Here is a 20,732-nt window from a genome sequence, read left to right on the forward strand (position 1 = left end):
GCATGGTAGCTCATAACCATCTGAAATGAGATCTGGTGCCCTCTTCTGGCCTACAGGCATACATGGAGGCAGAACACTGTATACATGATAAATAAATCTAAAAAAAGAAAAGAAAAGAAAAATCTCTTTAATGATAGCATGCATCAATCTCTGGCTAATGATCCAAGAGGAGCCAGTCTAGAACAGACTTTGTATTCCACATATGCTATGATCCTTAAGTTTCTTTTAGGTTCAGACTCCAGATTACATTTTGAACAATTTAAATAAGGACAGAAAACTCCAAGTCTGGCCACTTAGGAAGATGGAGACTCATACAACAAAGTTACTCCCAGAATCATTTCTTAAGTACACCAGTGACCTGACACAGCATGTCATTCTTCAGTGACAGGGTCCTGGGGAAGAGGTCCCAGAAGATGAGAAAGACAGAAAAAGTAGAAGATAGAAAAAAAAAAGCTGGGGGTGAGAAGGTCTTGAACAAGCTATGTCTCATATCAAATAAGCTTAAGAAAAATAGAACCTTTTATACTACTTCCAGGGAGGAAATGGGAGACATTTATGAAGTCAGCAGAAACTATCGTACAATGGGATGAGCTCAGGGATGCGGCTAATCAAACAATGCTGCATATGGGGAACACACAAGCCCACAGTGGTCTTGGGATTGATAACCATAGAACCACATGGTGGGAAGAATTGGTTCTGAGGATCTTAAGCAAATCCTCCACAAAGGCCCTGGCCATAGACCATTATCAGCTCTCCCAAGCATGTTCCTCATTTCAGAGAAGGAGCTGTTTTTACTCTATACTTCAGAGACTAAGGGAAAGCTCCCAGGCTGTTACTGACTCTGCCAAGCTTGCTCCTGGGTTTGAGAAGGACCTATGTTCCTTTTCCATACATGAGGGTCTCAGGGAAGGCCTTGTTTGATCAAGCCAGCCCTCAACACATCTATGTTTTTCCTTTTCAAATAGTTGTCACCTGCTGTCTTGCACATCTAGCAGAACTATGTTTTTCTTAAGTAAACAGGACCTTTATGGCACACCAGGCCTTAATGTTGGTTGTGACACTGTACTGTCCCCTTGAACAGCTTGTTAGAGGGCTGTTCCTTGATACAGGGATGGGTATAGTGTCTATTTGTAAATCAGGGGTGTCTCCTTTGTAATGGTTTGAAGCCAAATGTCTGGACAATCCTGGTAAACAAACATGTGTGTCCTAACATCCTAATGTAAAATAGGCCTGGTTAGCATATTGTCTATCTTTAGAGTGTTTTAGAGGCAGCCCTTCCTTAGCTAAATTTGACTTTGTGTGACTAACTATCTCCTAAGCATTGATAAATGCTCTATATTACCAACTTTACTCTTCTATATCACAGCTTAATAGTGGAGTGCTACCCAGTACATGAGATGCCTTTTACAACCTCCACAAAATTAACTATATAAATGGATCTTACACCAAACTATTAAATGCAAAGTGCAGAACTTCTAGAAGATAGTAAAGAAACAAGACCTCTCTGAAACTGGCAACCTGCCTTCCGTGGATGTACCAAAAGAATGCTGACATTGACTAAAAAGATGTTTCTACACTCAGCTCCCTGCTACCAATGTCCTGCACAGATGCACTCCACAGAGCAAAGTCATGCAGAGCCCTGCATCTGGGTCCAGGGAGGTCCAGGACACCTAAGACCTCACAGGACACTAAATTTGGCCTCAGGTTCCCACCCACCCCAGGGGAAGCCCTGCCACACTGGCTTGGGCAGCTCACCATCCCTTCCTGCTCATCTGGAGACAACAGCCCCTCATTCACTATGTTGTGGCTTCCCATCTTGCCCATGCTCCCCTCACAGCTCCCTGCAGTAGCACTCATGACACAGCAATCAAAACCACAGGTGCCTTTTCAGCTACAAAGCCAAGCCTGCCACTTGGAGCTTGAAAAGCCCTGCACCACTTCTGACTGGCAGGTTGGCACGAATGCCCTGATTGCTAGTGAGGACTAAGTGACAAGAGCATCTCCCCTAAGCCTACATTGTGCTGAGTGGACAAAGCATGGTGGTTCCTGGCTCTGCCTTCCAACCCAGACCCAGCACTCGCCCCAGGCTGATCAAACTATCTTCCTGCATTCCATAGACACTTCCCTTTCTTCCTCCTTGACACAATGTAGCTAGCTTATACAGCCCATTACATAAAATAGAGTGGAGTGATTCTCCTGTCCCACAGGTGGAAGGATGCCCAGTATACTAACAATTAAGAGAGATTTTAGGGCACAAAAGAAGTTATTAGTTCTGTGGCTTCCCACTTAGGTCATGTAAGCTAAAGGTACATTTTACCTGGTTGTCACAGGGACTTCAGATAATCAGGAGAGAAAAGAGGGAATCAGATCACAAACAAGATAATAGGTCTTTCTCCCACTAGAAGGCTGGACAATGGTTCTGTTGTTTTAGGTGTATTATTCCTGAAATTTATTTTAACCTCTTGACAATTTAATAATAATAAAAAGCATAGTCTTCACAATAAGCCAAATACTTAGAAATGGAGTAAGGAAGAATGCCTTTATGAGCACTGTTGTTAGCCAGCACATCTTCCTTAGTGGTCAGGTGAAAATAACAACAATAACAAAAACCCAGCAGTAGTAGTCAATGTTTTCTATATGAACAGAACTGGCAGAATGAATCTCTCTCTCCCTCTATGTAGGTAGAAAATGGATTTAATAGAATGTCCCACAGGCTGTGGTCTAGCTAGACCAACATTAGCTGTCTATCATTAGAAAGTTGAGGAATCCAGTAGATGTTCAGCCCATGTAGCTGGATGTCTTAGATGGTCTTCAGCATACGATAGAATTCCTAAGAACTAGGCTTTAATGACAGCAAAGGAATGACCTTCCTAGCCACAGCTAGGACAAGCAGGCAAAGAGAAAAAGAACTTCCTTCTTCAATATACTTTATATATGTAGGCTGCCACCAGAAGATGTGGCACAGATGAAAAGTGAATCTCATCACTTCAAAAGATCTAGATTAATGATGGGTCTTCCCACTTCAAAAGTTTCAATTAAGAAAAATCTCTAACAGGTGTATCCAATGCTTTGGTTTTAATTCATTCCAGAGGTAGTCAGTTTGACTTCCAAGAATAGCCATCACAACAAAATAGAAGAACTGAAAAGTATCTCTTACCTACAGGAGGCAAAAAGAACATGGCAGTCATTTCCAAAGCAATGCTGTTTCTAGATGAGGATTTTACATAGGGAGTCTGGACATGTTCCTATAGAGTTTTGCCTATTCCTAAGCATGCTCAGTTAACAAATTCAATTCTGAATATAGTCACAATGATAAGAAAATACATTTAGGAAATTCTTACCTTAAAGTTATAAGGAACATATATAAATTATAAAATTGATGAAAAAAGACTCTGGCAGCTGGGCAGTAGTGGCACATGCCTGTAATCCCAGCACTCAGGAAGCAGAGGCAGGTGATCTCTGTGAGTCTGCAAAGTGAGTTCCAGGACAGCCAGAGCTTTTATACAGAGAAACTCTGTCTCAAGCAAACAAAAATGCCTCTGGCATGTTCATCTTGTGCCAAAGTTTTAGCTGAAAATCAAGTAAATGACACTGTAAAAGTAGATTGCTTTGGAACCTATACTACATGTCAATCATGATGTTTGATCTAAAAGATAAATGTACCAGTGCCACAATTCTCACAAATGCAAAGGACAGAGAACACAAATACAGAGAATATCATGGAAAAGTCACCTATCAGCACTTAGTTGGACAGCTATACTGAGCTATTATAAACTCAGAACAAAGCTGCTTTTGCCTCTGAGTAGGCTGTCTCAGAGGAAGGCCACAGCTACTTTCATGTAAGTCTAGACCTGTCAGTCTTGGGATCACACCTACCCTCAAAGGCATGGGACTGATGCTAACTGCTCTAGAGCTAAAGTTAGAACAAACTCCTCCCTGTTTCTGTAGTTGGAAGTTCTGTGTTCTGATCTTCCACAGAACACTTGTGTATAGTTACAATTCTACTGCTATGATGAAACACATCATGTTCAAAAAATTTATAAAAGAAAGCATTAAATTGGGCTTACAGTTCTACAGGGTTACAGTCCATAATGGCCCAGTAAACACATGGCATAAGGAAAAGCTGAGAGCTCACAATGTGAACCTCAAGCAGGAGGTAGAGAACACACTGGGCATGGTCAGAAGCTTTTGAAGCCTCAAAGTCCACCCATATAACATACCTCCTTTGGAAAGGTAGAGACTCCTTCCCAAACAGTATTCAAACCTATGAATCAATGGGTGTCATTCTCATTTGACCATCTCATGTTTCCTCAATTCTTAAGGACAATTACTGTTTATCTGACCACATTCTACTATATCCTTAAATGATATTGTTGTTTCAAACATGCACTGGCATAGAATGAACACTCCTATTCTTCAAGAAAGAATATAATGAAAAATGAACAGACCAAAGCAAGACAAAAATGCAGCAGGACAAACATCAAATCTTGTAGCCCCTTGTCAGCATCCTGAGATCATTAGATGCCTACTGCTTTCTCATAGGATGCCCCCATGGTCCTCCTATTTCCAATCTCCTGTGTATGGTATTCTATTTCACTTTATTGAAAGTGGGTTGGAGGGACTGGAGAGATTGTTCAGTGGGTAAGATCACTGGCTGCTCTTCCTGCAGTCCCAGGTTTCATTCCTAACACCCACATGACAACTCATAAAATTGTCTGTGAGGACAATTCCACAGGAACCATAGAGCTAAGCAGTTGGATAGAAGTTGCTACCTGGCACCGACTTAGCTGATTATATGAATGACAGGTTTGTCTATGAGTCCTGACACATAGATAGAAAAATTAGTGAAACAAAAATGTACTTCTGGAGCCGGGCAGTGGTGGCACATGCCTTTAATCCCAGCACTCAGGAGGCAGAGGCAGGCGGACCTTTGTGAGTTTGAGGCCAGTCTACTCTACAGAGCGAGATCCAGGACAGGCACCAAAACTACACAGGGAAATGAAACCCTGTCTCGAAAAACAAAAACAAACAAACAAAAAAATGTACTTCTGTCTTATGGCAGAACATGAGAGAGTTGAGCTACTGTCCTCTTTGCAGCAACAAAATAATTAGCAATATGTGATATAAGATATGAAAGGTATATTATAGCTTATAGTTCCAGGGGGGAAATACTCCAATATGATGGGAAAGATTTGGGAACAGTGTTGTGAGTCTAGCTCCAGAATTGGGTCCAAGGTCAGGAATTAGAGAACAAACAGAAATTTCTAATGGGTATAAAACTTGAGTACTCCACAGCAATCCATTTCTCAAAGGAGGCTCCATTTCATAAAGGTTGTACAACTGCAAAATGTCACTGACAGCTTGGAATCCAGGGTTCAAACTCATGAACTGTGGTGGATATTTCACATTCAAACCATAAAAGTGAATTCTGGAGCTAAATATTAGTGACAATGATCAACGAACACACATTAGATTAACACAAAATCTGTGTTCCAAAATAGCAATAAGAGAACTAAGAACATTATGAATCAAGGCATTTAAAATACATGAAAGAAGAAAAGACTCATGATGGAGACAGGGCATCTTTGCAAACAACTGAAAAGCTACAATATGGAATCAGTTCACATGATTCCACAGGGAAGTCCAGGACCAATTGGTGGGAAAGGTGGAAAAGAATCTAGCTCATTTTAGGATTAATATTGCACCAAGGAGGTGGACCTGCACAGTGAGGTAGAGAAAGTCCCACTGAGTTTCCAGTAGCTGAGCACCTGCTTCCTGTATTCCAGAAGTGATAAGGAGGTAGGGCATGCTGGTGTGTTCTGATCTATAAGGTCATTTTGAACATACCTCTGTGATCCAGTCAATTCCAAGTCAATTTATAATCAATACTAAGCTCATGGTAACTCCACTTCTTCCTTCTAGGATCAAGGTGGAATCAATGCTAACACTAATCTGTAGTGTGACATAGTTGTGTTAATCAAATTGGAGAAATCCTTCTTATAAACTTCAAATAGGACCTCATGAAAATGTTAGTCTATCCATGGGTGAACATTAAGGTAAAATGGTAATGGGGACTGAGATCCCTCTACAAGTTATTCGGACCTCAGGAGCAGATTATTTTCAATGTCACCATGGATTTTAGTGTTTCTTTTCTTTTCAGTTTCTCATTTGTAATTGGAAAGGCATGCTAGTGGATCAAGAAGCTCTATATGAGTGACCGCTGAACCATTTCTCTTTTCTTTTAAAAACCAAGTGTAAGTGTAATATGATTTTGTACCTAGGCTACTTTAAGTACTTTAAGTTTACCTCATATGGTGGTCGGACTATTTTGTGGAAAAAGAGCAAGGCACTTTCTCTTTAGTTAGCAATTCACACTGTATCCTATGGTTAAGATTACACCCATCCATGTGACCTTTCAAAAAGGAGGGGGGAGGGACTTATTTCCATGGCATGTATCTCCACTAAAATGCTGAATAAACTGAGTAGCTATCTGTGTCTCACACCAACCTAAAACAATCATTAAATAAATGAAAAGACAGTAACATTAGAAATAATCTCCATTTTGACTTCAGGAATTAGTACTCTTTTCTAGGAAAAATGCCCTTTTAGAATGTTTTATTTGTTATGAACTTCTTTGTAACTTATTTGGATATTTACAACATGCTCAAGTTTTTCCAATGTCATTTTTCAAGTGATCATCATGTTAAGAGAATACTAACATCTAAAATCCCATTCATCTAAAGTTGTTACCCAGTCCTATTTCAACATCTTTACCAATAAAAAATATATGTCTACAACTTTATATACATTTTCTCCTGACTTGCTGGCTGACTTTCTGTCTATCTGGAAAAACCAGTCAGTTTGACCAGTTAGCATGCTCACAGGCATCAAAACTAAAAAAGCACTAGACAGCATTAATGAAATTATATATTAGTGACACGGAAGAGAATTCACACTTCTATGTTGGGGCTCACTATTAAAAGTGTGTTTCAGTAGGAGGCCTTGCAGACATCCATGAATTGATGTCCAGGTTCTTTCCATTTTGAGCAACACGAAGGCAATGGTATACTCTCATTCCTGTTAAGTTGATAAAGTTACCTGACCCAAAGTAACTTTGGTGGAAAACATTCATTTGACACAATTTTAAGTTACAATCAATCATTTATAAAACATAAATGCAGGAACTCAAGAGCCTAATCACATCACATGCCCATTCAAGTTCAAAAGGAGAATAAACACATATTTGCTTTCTTCTTTTCTGCTTTCTTCACACTTAGACAACTCAGAAATCAGTCTATAGTATGATGATATCCAGAGTAGGCTCCTTATTTTATATCAATCAAAAATCAAGCCAATCTATCACAGATGCGCACACAGGTCAACCTAATCTCCATAATACCTCAAACACTTTCCAAGTGATTTTAGGTTGTATCTAGTTGACAGCTAAAATTAACCAATAAAATTAACACACAATCAGAAACATCCCTATCAAATAAGACACTATCCTCCATGGCCCCCAAAGTCTCATGTTAATCATATAATAAAACACTTTCACCTTCTTAAATCCATAGTCTTAAATTTTCCAACACTTAAAAATACTACAGTCTCCTAACTGTATACTGTGTGGAAAGAAAAAATTAGTATCATCCCACTGTTTTCAAAAAGGGAAGAATGGGAGCATAACAAATAATCAATCACATTTAAAGAAATCAAAACTCAACAGCTTCCTGTATCATATTGTGCAAATTCTGAGACCTTTAATGATATTCTGGGTTTTCAGGAACTAGGGATGCTCCATGAACGGCTCTGCCATCCCCAGCATACACAGCTTTCCTACTACCCAAGCTCTACTCCACATCTGTAGCTCTCCTTGGTCATCTTATGGTCCTAGAATCTACCACACCTCCAGGTGTCCTCTCAGGGCCTATCTGAAAGTATTTCAAATCTGTTACATGGTCATCAGCTCTCCATGAGCCCTTCAATCTTGAATTGACAGTCAAGGCACTGAGGCAGAAGAATTCAAACAAATTCCACACCAGTCTGGGCTCTAGCCAGATAGCAAACAGGGGTAGTCTCCATTCCTTCAGCCTACTGTATGTTGATTCTACTTTTGACCTGACAGCTTACTGAATTTGAGGAGATGCAAGGGGAGGGGGAGAGGAGACCCAGGAGACAGGAGGACACCTGGAGGAAATGAGAAAGGACTAGAGAAGACAGGAGAGGACCTGAGTGGTTCTGGGCCACTGGAGTTGCTGGCTGAGCATGATAGAAGAGAAAGTGGTAAGTAGCCTTGAACACAAGGGCACAAGAGACAACTTCCAGAATATAACACCAGTAGCACAAATAATAACTGGAACCTCATGAAAATGAAAAGCTTCTGTAAGGTAAAGTACACTGTCAGTAAGACAAAATGTCAGCCTACAGAATGGGAAAAGATCTTTACCAACCCACATCTGACGAAGGGCTGATCTCCACAAAGAAACTAGACATCAAAATACAAAATAATCCAATTTAAAAAATAGGCACTGATCTAAACAGAAGAATCCCAAATGGCCCAGATAAACTTAAAGAATTGTGCAACATCCTTAGCCATCAGGGGAAAGTGTGTGTGTGTGTGTGTGTGTGTGTGTGTGTGTGTGTGTGTGTGTGTGTGAGAGAGAGAGAGAGAGAGAGTGAGAGAGAGAGAGAGAGAGAGAGAGAGAGAGAGAGAGAGAGAGAGCAGCCCCTACACTTATTTACCCCAGGGACTCTTGAGGAATGAGGGATAAGAGATTTAATTAGAAATAAAGAAGAGAGAAACAGAAAGAAAACACAGGATAGACTTGGGTGGGCCTGGATCCTTATCTACCGGCCCAGGACTTTATTCCAAAGGTCCATTTATAACAATGCCAAGGGTTGGAGCATAAGACCTCCCCCTTGTTAGTTACAAAACACCTGCACTCAGGCCCGTGGTCCAATCATCCTCTCTATGCAGGCCTGCTGTGTAAAGTCACTAGGAAACCTGAAAAAGGGCTTCCACAGGTCCCCCTTTTTAATATATAAAAATAACTCCCCATTAATAGCTTACAGCAATCTCTAATAGCTGTCATACCTCCTAGTATGGGAGTAGAGGATGATAAAGATGGCATTTCTTTTTTGGAATGCATCTAAAGTGACTACATCAGTCTTAACTGCATCAAGCCCTTTCTAAACTAAAAATCTCTTGATGAAATTGTATCCAACTTAAAGAATCCCTTAGCTTCATCATTAACATAACAGGTTAGAATTGCTATACATAGTTACAATTTTCTCAATCTTACATCTTAAAGCAAACTCTTAACGGAACCATTTTAATTTCTTGCTAACAAGAAAAACTTCTGATGCATATACCTTAAACTTAAATATTTACTTAACTTCACCAAACCATGGTGCACCAATATCAACAGGTTAATTCCTACACTCAATCTACAAACCTACTTTCAAAAACAATTTCTTAATAGAACTATACAAAACATAACATTAATTCACTCAAGTAACATGAAAATGTTTTTTAAATTAAATATACTGAGGAATATTAACTCTCTCTTTTCTTTACAGTTTATATTAAGTCTCAAGCCTAGTTAGAAAACTAAATTTCTCTATAAGCAGTTCCATTTTTACATAAACAGTTCTATTATCACTATTGATAGAGTCTATATGCGTAAGTAAATTCAAACTGTCCCACTGTAATGAAATCATTACTGTCCATTTCATTTCTAGTTCAAAAAGAGTTCTGGTACCATTCCTAAAAGTTTCTCTGAGCATTCTTAGTCAGGGCCTGGCTTGTCAGCTGCCCTTAAGTCTGTATATAGCTGTCAGAGTCATAATGACTCTGAAGCTAACAGTTCCAAATACGAAAAGTTCCACAACCAAAGCTTTTCAGTTCAAACAAGTTTCTCTGAAACCTCCGCTACAGCTGCACTTTGCAGTCTGTAGCCTTCTGTAACCGTGCTACTTCCAGACCAGGCTAGAGAGCTTCACCTCATAGCCATACAGGCTCAAGGCTCTTTCAGCTGCCATGAACTGAAATTGTGGCATTCCCGTAGCAACCCTTGCTTTGGGAGGAAAATCCAATTACCTGCATCGCTGATGGTCCAAGTGCCCAGGAAACCGGGTCTCAGAATCCTCCATATGCTGTCCTGTTGTATCAACAAATGTAGCCTCAGGGCAACTCCATGATTGCAGTCACATCCCACTGCTGGGAGTTTGGGCTGCAATCAGTCTCAGCAGTTCCCACAGAGCCTCAGGCTGGTAGTTCTCACCTCCACAGCTTCCTGCTTTCCAGCGCATCTCAGCTGCTTGTCTGGCATTGATACCATTTTGCACTTGACCTCCAGAAGCAGTCTGAACTCTGCGGTCTCTGCTGTTTAATGGGAGTGTCTTTAAAGTACTACTGATCCTTGCCAAGACAAGTGTGGTTCTGGCTTTAGCAACAGGCATCCTCTGAGGCCAGGACAATATAGCACCATCGCTGAAGTAACCTTTGCAATCCAGAAAAGGTACAGTGCCCCTTTCTTTGAAGGCAGCTGAACAGGCAGTGGACCAATGGCTTCTGGTGTGCAGTGGAATAGTAGCTGAAACAGTTATTCTTGAAAGAGTAACTAGGCTGACAGAGTCTAACTTCTCAATGGTACACTGGCATTTAATAAAAGAGATGAAGCTACCTACAAGCCGAGAAGAATGGTATGCAGAGAAGAATGGGATGCTGAGATGAAGCCACCTACAAGCGAAGAAGAATGGACAGCCGAATTCTAAAAACATTAGCAATTTCCAGAATTTAAAATCCCGAATCATGACAGGACACTGGTGGAATTCAGGTTTATCTGGTACATGGACTACTCTCACCAAATATGAGGTCAAACTGTAGGCCTTGTGTACATCCTACTTCACAAATGAATCTATCAGATATGCTAAACCTATAGGCTGAAGACAGATGCCCCAACTTTATAGGGCAACTTTGGATGACTGTCCAGGCAGCCAGCTGTCTCTGTCATTCTAGATTTTTGAAAGTTGCTTATAATGCATTTCCTGTTTACTTAGGTAATATTATATCCTTCTCAGGTCTTTGATGTAGTTGAAGACTAGACAGTTATAATTTTCCTTGGTTATGATGAAAGATAAATTAGATATGGAACTTTATAGACTCACAAATATAGGATAGATAGGATAACTTCTTTAATTTTGCCAAATATAAATAGACTAGATATTATAACTATAATTCTTGCTTGATAACTGTTTTGTTATATGTAATTTTACTATGTTGAAGTTAAAAACCTTCCTTTTGAATAGGAAAAAAAAGGGAAGTGATAGTGTCTTTTTGTATGCTGTGAAAATATGTTGCTCTGATTGGTTGATAAATAAAGCTACTTGGCCAATGTTGAGGCAGAATAGGGTTAGGCGGGACATTCTAACTAGAGAGGAAGGAGAAAGGCAGAAGAGGAGTCGCCAGCCAGACACAGAGGAAGCAAGATGTGAAGGCAGAACTGAGAAAAGGTACCAAGCCACGTGGGTAAACATAAATAAGAATTATGGGTTAATTTAAGTGTGAGAGCTAGTCAATAGTTAGCTTGGGCTAATGGATGAGCAGTTTTAATTACTATAAACCTCTGTGTGTTTACTTGGGTCCAAACAGCCGCAGGGCCACGGGAGCTGGGAAGGACCAGGAAAACTTCAGCTACAGCTGTTCACTGCTGCTCTGCTTGCTGTTCACTTTTCCCACAGTGTGGCATCACTGTTTGCCTTTCTTGTGGCTTAGTGTGTCCACTTCTCACTGTGTCTTCTTCACGTCTGAAAGCCTGCAGACCCTAGCCATTAGTGCTGGCTCTGCTTTCACTGGCTCTTGGCATCTGCTGCTTGAGAAGCTATGATGGTCCACGGTCTCAGCAGTGGACACTACTTTCTGCTGCTACTTTCTGAAGCTAGCAGTCTCTGGAACTGCTTCTTGCTATTATTGATGGTTTCTGGAACTGCCAAGTTCACAGTCCACCATGGACATTGCTCTCCACATCCCAGGTTGGGAAAACCTACTCTAAATTACTTTCTTCACCATATCCTTAAACCTAAAGCCTGTATGTTCTAAACCTGCATATACTTTTTCAAATATCTAACTTATCACATACCTAAAAGAGATATATTACTTCTTACTCTTAACTAACTTACACTAGGAAGAATCTCTTAGCAAACTCTCTATAGGGCTACCCTAAACCTATATTTATAAACCTTACCCAAGTCTCACTTAAACCTAAACCTTGCCTAAGTCTTAGTTACATTCTATAGGTCTACTTTATAAACCTTAACATCTAGAAGAGATTCTTAACTATTATCACTTTACATATAACAGAACTAACTTAACACTAAAGCAAACATCTATAAGATATTTCTTAACACTCAGAAAAGAATTTTTTAACTAAACAAGACCAGAAGTACGCAAATCATTTAGTAAAGTTCAGAGTTCATAGTAAAGTTCTGATATTATTCTAAAAGTTCTTGAGAGTTTGAAGTAAGATTTGTCAATGGCTCTTTCAACGCTGGGATTTAGTGAGTTCTGTTGCTATGGAGTTGTAACACTTGATGCTAGGGAACATTTTTGAACAAACACTACTCCCCAAAGTCATCTTTCCCACCAAGCTCTCTCAGCCATTCTGGAACTGGTAGAGATGCACTCTCAGTGATAAACGGTTTCTAACCAGAGGCTGTCCCTTTACCCATATTCATAACAGCTCTCCTGTGCCATAATTTAGACAAATGTTTCTGTTACAGCAGAAAAGCTACCATAAAGCCCCATCTTAGGCTGAGGGTGAAATTCCTGTACTGAACTGCCATAAAGCTCTTAGCAAAAATTCCTTGTGCAGCTATTAGACCATATAAGGCACTGCTTAAAACCTGCATTGATATTACATTTCCCAGAAACCTTTCGGGTATGCTAGCAAACTTTCCAGTTCCCTTTACAGGGTTTTGTAGATGAATTTCTAAACAGTCTTATTAAATAAGAAACACAGAGCCAAATACAGAGGTAATAGCCGAAGAGATTAGAGAAGAGCCACGACTAGCCTTATCTTACCACCATGCAGTAGCTTCCACAGGGAGAGTTTCTTCCCATCTAACCTGTGTTTTTATTGCCTTCCTGTTCTGCCTTCTCATTGGCTCTAAGCTCAGACACAAGACTTCGTAGTCACTTCCTGTCTATACAGACCTCCAGGTCTCTACGGTTGGTAATGGTATTAAAGGTGTGGGTCACCACCCTTGGCTGTGTCCTTGACCACATAGAGACTCTCTGCCTGCCATGTGATCAGATTAAGGGCATGGGCTACCACCGCCTGACTTCTGTTTATGGCTCACTGACCTCTGATCTCCAGGCAAACTTTATTTAATAACATACAAATAAAATATCACATTTCAACACAAATAAAGTACCACCACATTCCCCTTTTTATTCTAATAAAAAGAAAAAAGAAAAAAAAGTTATAACTAATATAAGAAAAACTATATACCATAAATACAATAACTATATACAATATGTACAAGTAATAAATACCCCCTCCCAAAAAAACTAAAAGCTAAACAAAGGAGATTAGATACAGGGTTCTTGTTTAAAAAAAAAAAAAGGAAAAAAGAAGACATAGAAAAGGGTAGATCATTGAATCTACTCTGAAAAAAGAGAAGATATAGAAATTATAAGATAAAAGGCAGACTTTTGGATCTACTCAAAAAAAAAGAGAATATGGATATGATAAGATTAAAAAGGGAGATTACTGAATCTACTTTTAAAAAGGAACTACTTGTTTTAAATATGGTAAGTAATGAAAATTTTTTATCTGAATTTGTCAAATGTTAATGGACTGGACATTGTTAATATATATATTGGAGTTTTTTGTCTGATTCTGTCAAATGTTAATGGACTAGACATTGTTAATGTAATTCTTGACTGTATATATTGTATATACTTATTGGATATAGTTTTTTCTTGTATTAGTTATAAGCTTTTTAAATTTTAGACAAAAAAAGGGGAAATGTGGTGATATTGTGTTCCCCAATATATTGTGTACCATAATAAACTTATCTGGGGTCAGAGAACAGAACAGCTATTAGATATAGAGGCCAGAAAATGGTAGCACACACACCTTTAATCCTAGCATTCCAGAGGCAGATATCCGCCTGAATCTCTGTGAGTTCAAGGCCACACTGGAAACAGCCAAGCATGGTGACACATGCCTTTAATCCCAGGAAGTGATGGCAGGAAGCAGAAAAGTATATAAGGCATGAGGACCAGGAACTAGAGCCTGGTTATGCTTTTAGGCTTTTAGCAGCAGTTCAGCTGAGATTCATTCAGGTGAGGAATCAGAGGCTTCCAGTTCGAGGATGAAGGATCAGCTGAGAAGTTGGCGAGATGAGGTCAGCTGTGGTTTGTGTTCTGTCTCTCTGATCTTCCAGTATTCACCCCAATACCTGGCCCTGGGTTTGTTTTTATTAATAAGACCTTTTAAAATTCATGTTACAGAGAAAGATTATGTTTTCTAAGAAAACTTTTAGTTTGAAAGAGAAAGATTAAGTTTTTCCTAAGATTTCTGTTCTCTAAAATTTTTTAGTTTCATGACCTGGAGGGAACTAATTCTGAGGGTAAGGTTTTGCACTGCTGACTGAGCAGAGGACTTTTGTTTCCATCCACACCCGATGCAAAGGAAATCTGCTCTGCTGCTTTTTTAGCATTTTAGCTGTGCCCAGGCCAAAAGCTTCCATAGGAATCTTTTTTCTACCTGATAAGCTCAAAGAAGAGCTTTTCTCTGCCCGTAAAGCTCAAAGAAGATAGATTTTTTTCCCCAGTTTGCATTCGTAGCCCCTGAAGACTGTTTTTCTGTCTAGTAGCCTAACTCATCTTAAGTAAATTTTTTCTACACTACCTTACACTTCTAAGTTTTTCATGTTCTATATTGCTACACTCTACCTTCCTTATTTTTATAGATGAGAGAGAGAGAGATCTAATGCTGTAGCCTTGCAGTATTTCACTGCCTACCTACATACCCGAGAATAAAATACTGTTGCCTTCATTTTTTAATTCCTTATCAGCATGCTTACACTCGCAATGCCCCCACAATCCTTTCACCAAGTTCTAGGGTTATTTTTTTCTTTTTATTCTTATTCTTTGTCCCTGTTTGGGCACCATCTGTGGGGGACCAGCCCCCAAACTTATTTACCCCAGGGACTCTTGAGGAATGAGAGATAAGAGACTTAGAAACAGAGGAAAGGGAAACAGAGAAAACACAGGATAGACTTGGGTGGGCCTGGATCCTTATCCACCAGCCCAGAACTTTATTCCAAAGGTCTATTTATAACAATGCCAAGGGGTAGAGCAAAAGACCTCCCCCTTGCTAGTTACAAACACCTGCACTCAGGCCTGGGGTCCAATCATCCTCTCTATGCAGGCCTGCTGTGTAAAGCCACTAGGAAACCTGAAAATGGGCTCCCACAGAAAAGCAAATCAAAATGACTCCGAGATACCATCTTACACCTGTCAGAATGGCTAAGATAAAAACATTAATGAGGGCGAGAGAGATGGCTCAGAGGTTAAGAGCACTGACTGCTCTTCCTAGAGGTACTGAGTTCAATTCCCATCAACCAATTGGTGGCTCACAACCATCTGTAATGAGATCTGACACCCTCTTCTGGTGTGTAGGCATACATGCCAGAACACTGTATACATAATAAATAAATAAATAAATATATTTTTTTTAAAAGCACTAATGATAGCTTATGTTGGAGAAAATGTGGAGTAAGGGAAACACTCCTCCACTGCTGGTAGTAGTGCAAACTTGTACAGCCACTTTGGAAATTGATATAGCAGTTTCTGAGAAAATTGAGAATCAACCTACCTCAAGATCCAGCTATACCAATCTTGGGCATATACCCAAAGGATGCTCAATCATACCACAATGACACTCACTAAACTACATTCATGGCAGCATTATTTGTAATAGCCAGAACAGAAACAACATAGATGCTCTTCAACTGAAGAATGGATAAAGAAAATGTGGTACATATATACAATGGAGCATTACTCAGCTATAAAAAACAATGACATCATGAAATTTCTAAGCAAATGAACAGAACTAGAAAAAAAAATTATCCTGAATGAGATAACTCAGACTCAAAAAGACAAACATGGTATGTACCCACCTATTAATGGATATTAACTATAAAGTAAAGGATAACCAGGCTACAATTCACAGCCCCAGAGAGGCTAGGTAACAAGGAGGGCACAAAAGGGGATGCATGGGTTTCCCTGAGAAGGAGAAATGGAAGAGATCTTTTGGATAAACTGGGGGAGAGAAGAGGGTGGGAACATGAGGGATCAGACTTGGCAGATTGGGGTGTGGGAAGGTCAGGGAGGGTAATGAAACAGATGTCTTGATATAGGGGGACATTTGAGGATTAGGGAGAAACCTTGTGCCAGAGAAACTCACAGGAATCCGCAAGGATGACCCCAGCTAGGACTCCTAGCCATAGTGGAGAAGGTACCTGAACTGGCCATCTCCTATAATCAGATTGGTGACTACCCTAATTGTCATCAGAAGCCTTCATCCAGAAACTGATGGAAGCAGATGCAGAGATCCATAGCCAAGCACTGGGCTAAGCTCCAGGAATCCTGCTGAAGAGAAGGAGGAAGGATTGTATTAGCTGGGGGTGGAGTGGGATGGGAGTGTGTAAAGGTCATCACAAGAGAACCCACAGAAACAACTAACCTGGGCTCATAGGAGCTCACATCTCTGGACCTACAGCTAGGGAGCCTGCATAGGATCTACCTAGGCCCTCTACTACTTGTGACAGTTGTGTAGCATGTTCTATTTGTGGTATTCCTAGCAGTAGGATCAGAGCCTGTCCCTAATGTATGAGCTGGCTTTTGGGAACCTATTTCCCATACTGGTTGCCTCGCCAAGCCTTAATGCAAAGGGAGGAGCTTAGTCCTACCTCAACTTGATATGCTATGCTTTGTTGACACCCATTGGAGGTCTGCCCCTTTCTGAACAGAAACTGAGGAGGAACAGATGTGGGGAGGGGAGGCAAAGGGAGAAGAGAAGGGAGGGGAAACTGCAATTGGGATGTAAAATAAATGGAAAAAAGTAATAAAAAAGAAAAAAAAAAGATAAATGAGAAGAGCCTTTTCACAAGTGTTAATGCAGCAGATTGCTTCCAAGGACTCTTGACTAAAACAAGAACATCTGTGTGGTGGATCTAACCTGCTCTGCCACCATTTGTATAGCCTAATTATACAAAAGCTGCATTACATGAGCTGTCACTCAGTTACCTAAAGAAACAAATAACCAATTCCAGTCATACAGTTGAAAGCTGTGTTTTAAGGCCACTAAAGCCAAACCAGGCTGCTTTGCAGTGTGTGCCAAGGGTGTGGGGATAGAAAGAAGGACCTCGCACTCCCATAGTGATGGATCCCTGCCCTAAGTCCCTGGGCCACTGTTGCCATCTTCCCTTCTCAGACCCAGCCTTTAGTGACTTAAATTTCAGGATAAAGTTGCATTTGGGTGAATGAACACTCTACACCAAAAAAGGTCCAATGTAAATCTTAAGATCTACCTTAAGATTTAAAAGGGAAAAAGAATGTAAGGGGAAAGTTATGGTGAGTTTCTGCCATTTCTATGACCCTACTCTGAACTGTAAAGTATCCTAGTTGGTAAAAAGGCTAATAATTGAGCTGAATTCAGTACACTATGAATAAATGGAAATATTACAGAAAAAATATCGGTCCCCCTTTTAGGGTGTGTGTGTGTGTGTGTGTGTGTGTGTGTGTGTGTGTAAGCCAAAAGACAGAGATCAACTTCTAATACTATTACTTGTGAGTCATCCATGGTTTTGGGTGTTTTTATTGTTGATGATGATGTCCATACATGTATTCAAAGTATTTTGCTTCTACCTATCCACCATTATCCGTCTCTGACTCCCTAGTGCCATACTATTTTTTGAGTCAGGGTCTCTCACTGGGACCTGGAGCTTGTAGAGTAGGCTACGCTGACTAGCCAGTGACTTCCAGGGATTGTGTGGGCTGTGCGTCCCCAGAAAAAGGGGGTGTACATTGTCATGCTTAGCTCTTTGTGTGTGGATGCTGGACACAACACTCATGTCTTCATGCTTAAATGGGAAAAACTTTACTGTCTAAGCTATCTACCCACCTCACCCCATTCCCATTTGGATTCTATTGGAAAGTAGAACTTTACTTCTAAAGCCTCAGCTACCCCATTATTGTACAAATGATTATCAGTAAATAAATTATATCTCTTTATCATCTAAAAAATTAATAATTTTATCTAAATTGAAAGTGGCTACCATTACTCAAGTTCAGTATATCCACTGGTCTATGAAGTTGTTAACACCCGTTAGAAACTTCTCTAGTGCCAGACATTAGCAAGATGTCTTTGCCACAGGACAAAAAGGGCAATTTAAGATGGATACAAAGGATATTACCATCCATTGGTATAGGCAGATGACAGAGAATTCCTCAAACTTTAAAAAACACAGAGTACATGTACTAGCAAATAATCCCTCTAGTGTGAAGATTCCACATGATGCCAAGTTGAGAGTACCTCCTTCTATGAAACTCTCTAGAGCTGCAGATTACAAATACCCACATTAAACCAGTTTTATTTAAAATTCCATTTCCTATGTTCTATCTCCTAACTGCTATGATTCAGAGTAACTCAGCTGTTGTTGAGTAAGCTGTAGTAAGCTCTTTCTGAAAAGCAGCCAAGTTTGATTACCATTATTACACATTTGTTGAGTTTTTGGTTTTAAATCCCCCATATCAACCCCCCCCTCAAATGTGTGAATGGCACAATGAATGTGAACAAATGCCCTCAGTCTCTGTAGTCTCTGTTATATAGCTCTCATTGACTCAACCATTTTCCTTTCTAACTCTACAAGAAGCAGTAAACCTAGCTCTTCAGATCTGACACTAACTTTTAACTATTCAGAGGAGTATATGGCCTATAACCCCAGCACTCAGAAGCTGGGGAAGAAAACTGCCATGAATCAATGACCAGTCTGGGATAGATAACAAAACAACAATAACAAAATTCTATTCAGGATAGTAAGAGTAGGCCTAAGAATTTCAAGTCACTGAAAAATTCTTTAACCTCAGAGTGGCATGAGCTGCACAACACTTTAAGTAGATCACTCTGGTTCCTATATGGGAAATAACTGTGTAGCAAGAAGGAAAAGCAAAAACAAAAACGACCTGGAGCTCTTACAGAATCACTACAGGAGATGGCAGTGAGGATAAAAATCATCTATTCTAGGTACCAGTAAGCATTCAACCTTGCCACACCAACTCCCTAATAGCAGATGGGAGATACATGTCCCACGGGACTAAGCTCCCTGGAGGTTCCTGGCAGAGTGCCCGTGTTATGCTTCCTTCTCAAAGAAGATGTACTTCACGGATTATGAGCTCCCTGGGCTATGGGTTCTGTATAACTGCTTTTCTGATAATTTTCTAATTAATCTATAAAGCACAGCCAAAATTAATAAATGCTTGGGTTATAAACTATGGAGAAAAGGGGAAGCTGGACATGGATCTTAATCAGATATAGCAGAATGAGCTATTTCTTAAAGACCCCAAGCCGCTAGATAAAGAAAGTATAAAGGTTCAGGCACTTCTAGGGAATGAACACTCACCTACTAGGAATCCTTTAAGAATCCCAACTAAAGTGACTTATGGTAGAAAACATTATCTCATAGGAGGCAGATGATGGGCCCCTCTGTTGAGGAAGTTCAACATGGGAAACTTAAAGACTACAGCAGAACCCCTTCCCCTTACAGGTGTAAAAGTACAAGAGTCCATATTCCAACAGGTAAAAAGGTTTTATATTAAAAAAGATATGTGGTAAAAGAACTAAAGAAAGACTTAGAGAGGATCTACAGCATCCAAATTGGCTAAATGGGCCATGGGAACCAAAAAAATAAAAATGTATTATAAACTAAAAAACTGCTGAGATAAGATAAGAGACACAGCTACAACCACAAAAAGTCTACACAAGTCTAGAGACTGTACTAAGTTTAAAAAACACAGACTGCTCTTTGGGTCATAAAATTCTTGTGGGTGAAGGGATATGTCTAGGGCCAATTAATAATTGTGTGCTTGCTGTTTTTTAAAGATAATGTAATTAAATTATTGCCAAGCTCTTGTTGTTCCTTGTATGACTTGATAGTTTTCTTTTCTATATATAAACGACTGATTTGCAGAAGTAAAATTGCAGCATATTCAAACCACTTCTGAGTGTGTTGTCTGTCTGTCATTCGCCGAATCCTTGCCTTCCTGACTACCCAAGCCCTGGTTCTCCTATGGTCGTGGTACCCCTGATGGGCCAGTCCGTGGCACAACCTGAAGTATAATCCAAGGGCAGAAATGAAGTTTTATGTATAGGAAAGATTCTAGTTTAATACTTTCAACAATAGTAAACTAAAGATTTTGAATGATTTCACCAGTAGACCAGGACAAGCAATAAAGTGATTTCAGAGGTGGCTATGTGAGCAGATGAGAGTGAAAAGGGACTTTGCAATTATCAGTTGTAACAGAAACCCTTAAAGGAGACTGGACATATAAACCTGAAATACCAGGCCTGGAATGATTGACAATTAGTGTCATACCACTTGTTATAGTTTCTCAAAGGTACCAGCTTAGTGCCATCCTCACTCTAGCATTAGTCAAATGATAG

The 20,732-nt window shown here is 39.9% G+C and overlaps 1 protein-coding gene across 8 annotated transcripts in view; it reads right to left on the reverse strand.

The window, feature by feature from the left end:
* The window catches only part of LOC128118220 (zinc finger protein 431-like), a 52,986-nt gene that overhangs the window by 16,499 nt on the left and 15,755 nt on the right, over window positions 1–20,732 (reverse strand). Inside the window, exon 2 of one of the 8 annotated variants that reach the window (XM_052750686.1) lies at window positions 10,097–10,738. The exons of the other annotated variants lie outside the window; for them this stretch is intronic. Coding sequence (XP_052606646.1) covers window positions 10,097–10,102 — 6 coding nt within the window. The 5' untranslated portion in view covers window positions 10,103–10,738. The remainder of the gene's footprint in view (window positions 1–10,096; window positions 10,739–20,732) is intronic. 8 annotated transcript variants of the gene reach the window in all.

This window comes from Peromyscus californicus, unplaced genomic scaffold (genome assembly GCF_007827085.1).
Source record: "Peromyscus californicus insignis strain IS unplaced genomic scaffold, ASM782708v3 Scaffold_22__1_contigs__length_63687245, whole genome shotgun sequence".
Lineage (NCBI taxonomy): Eukaryota > Metazoa > Chordata > Mammalia > Rodentia > Cricetidae > Peromyscus > Peromyscus californicus.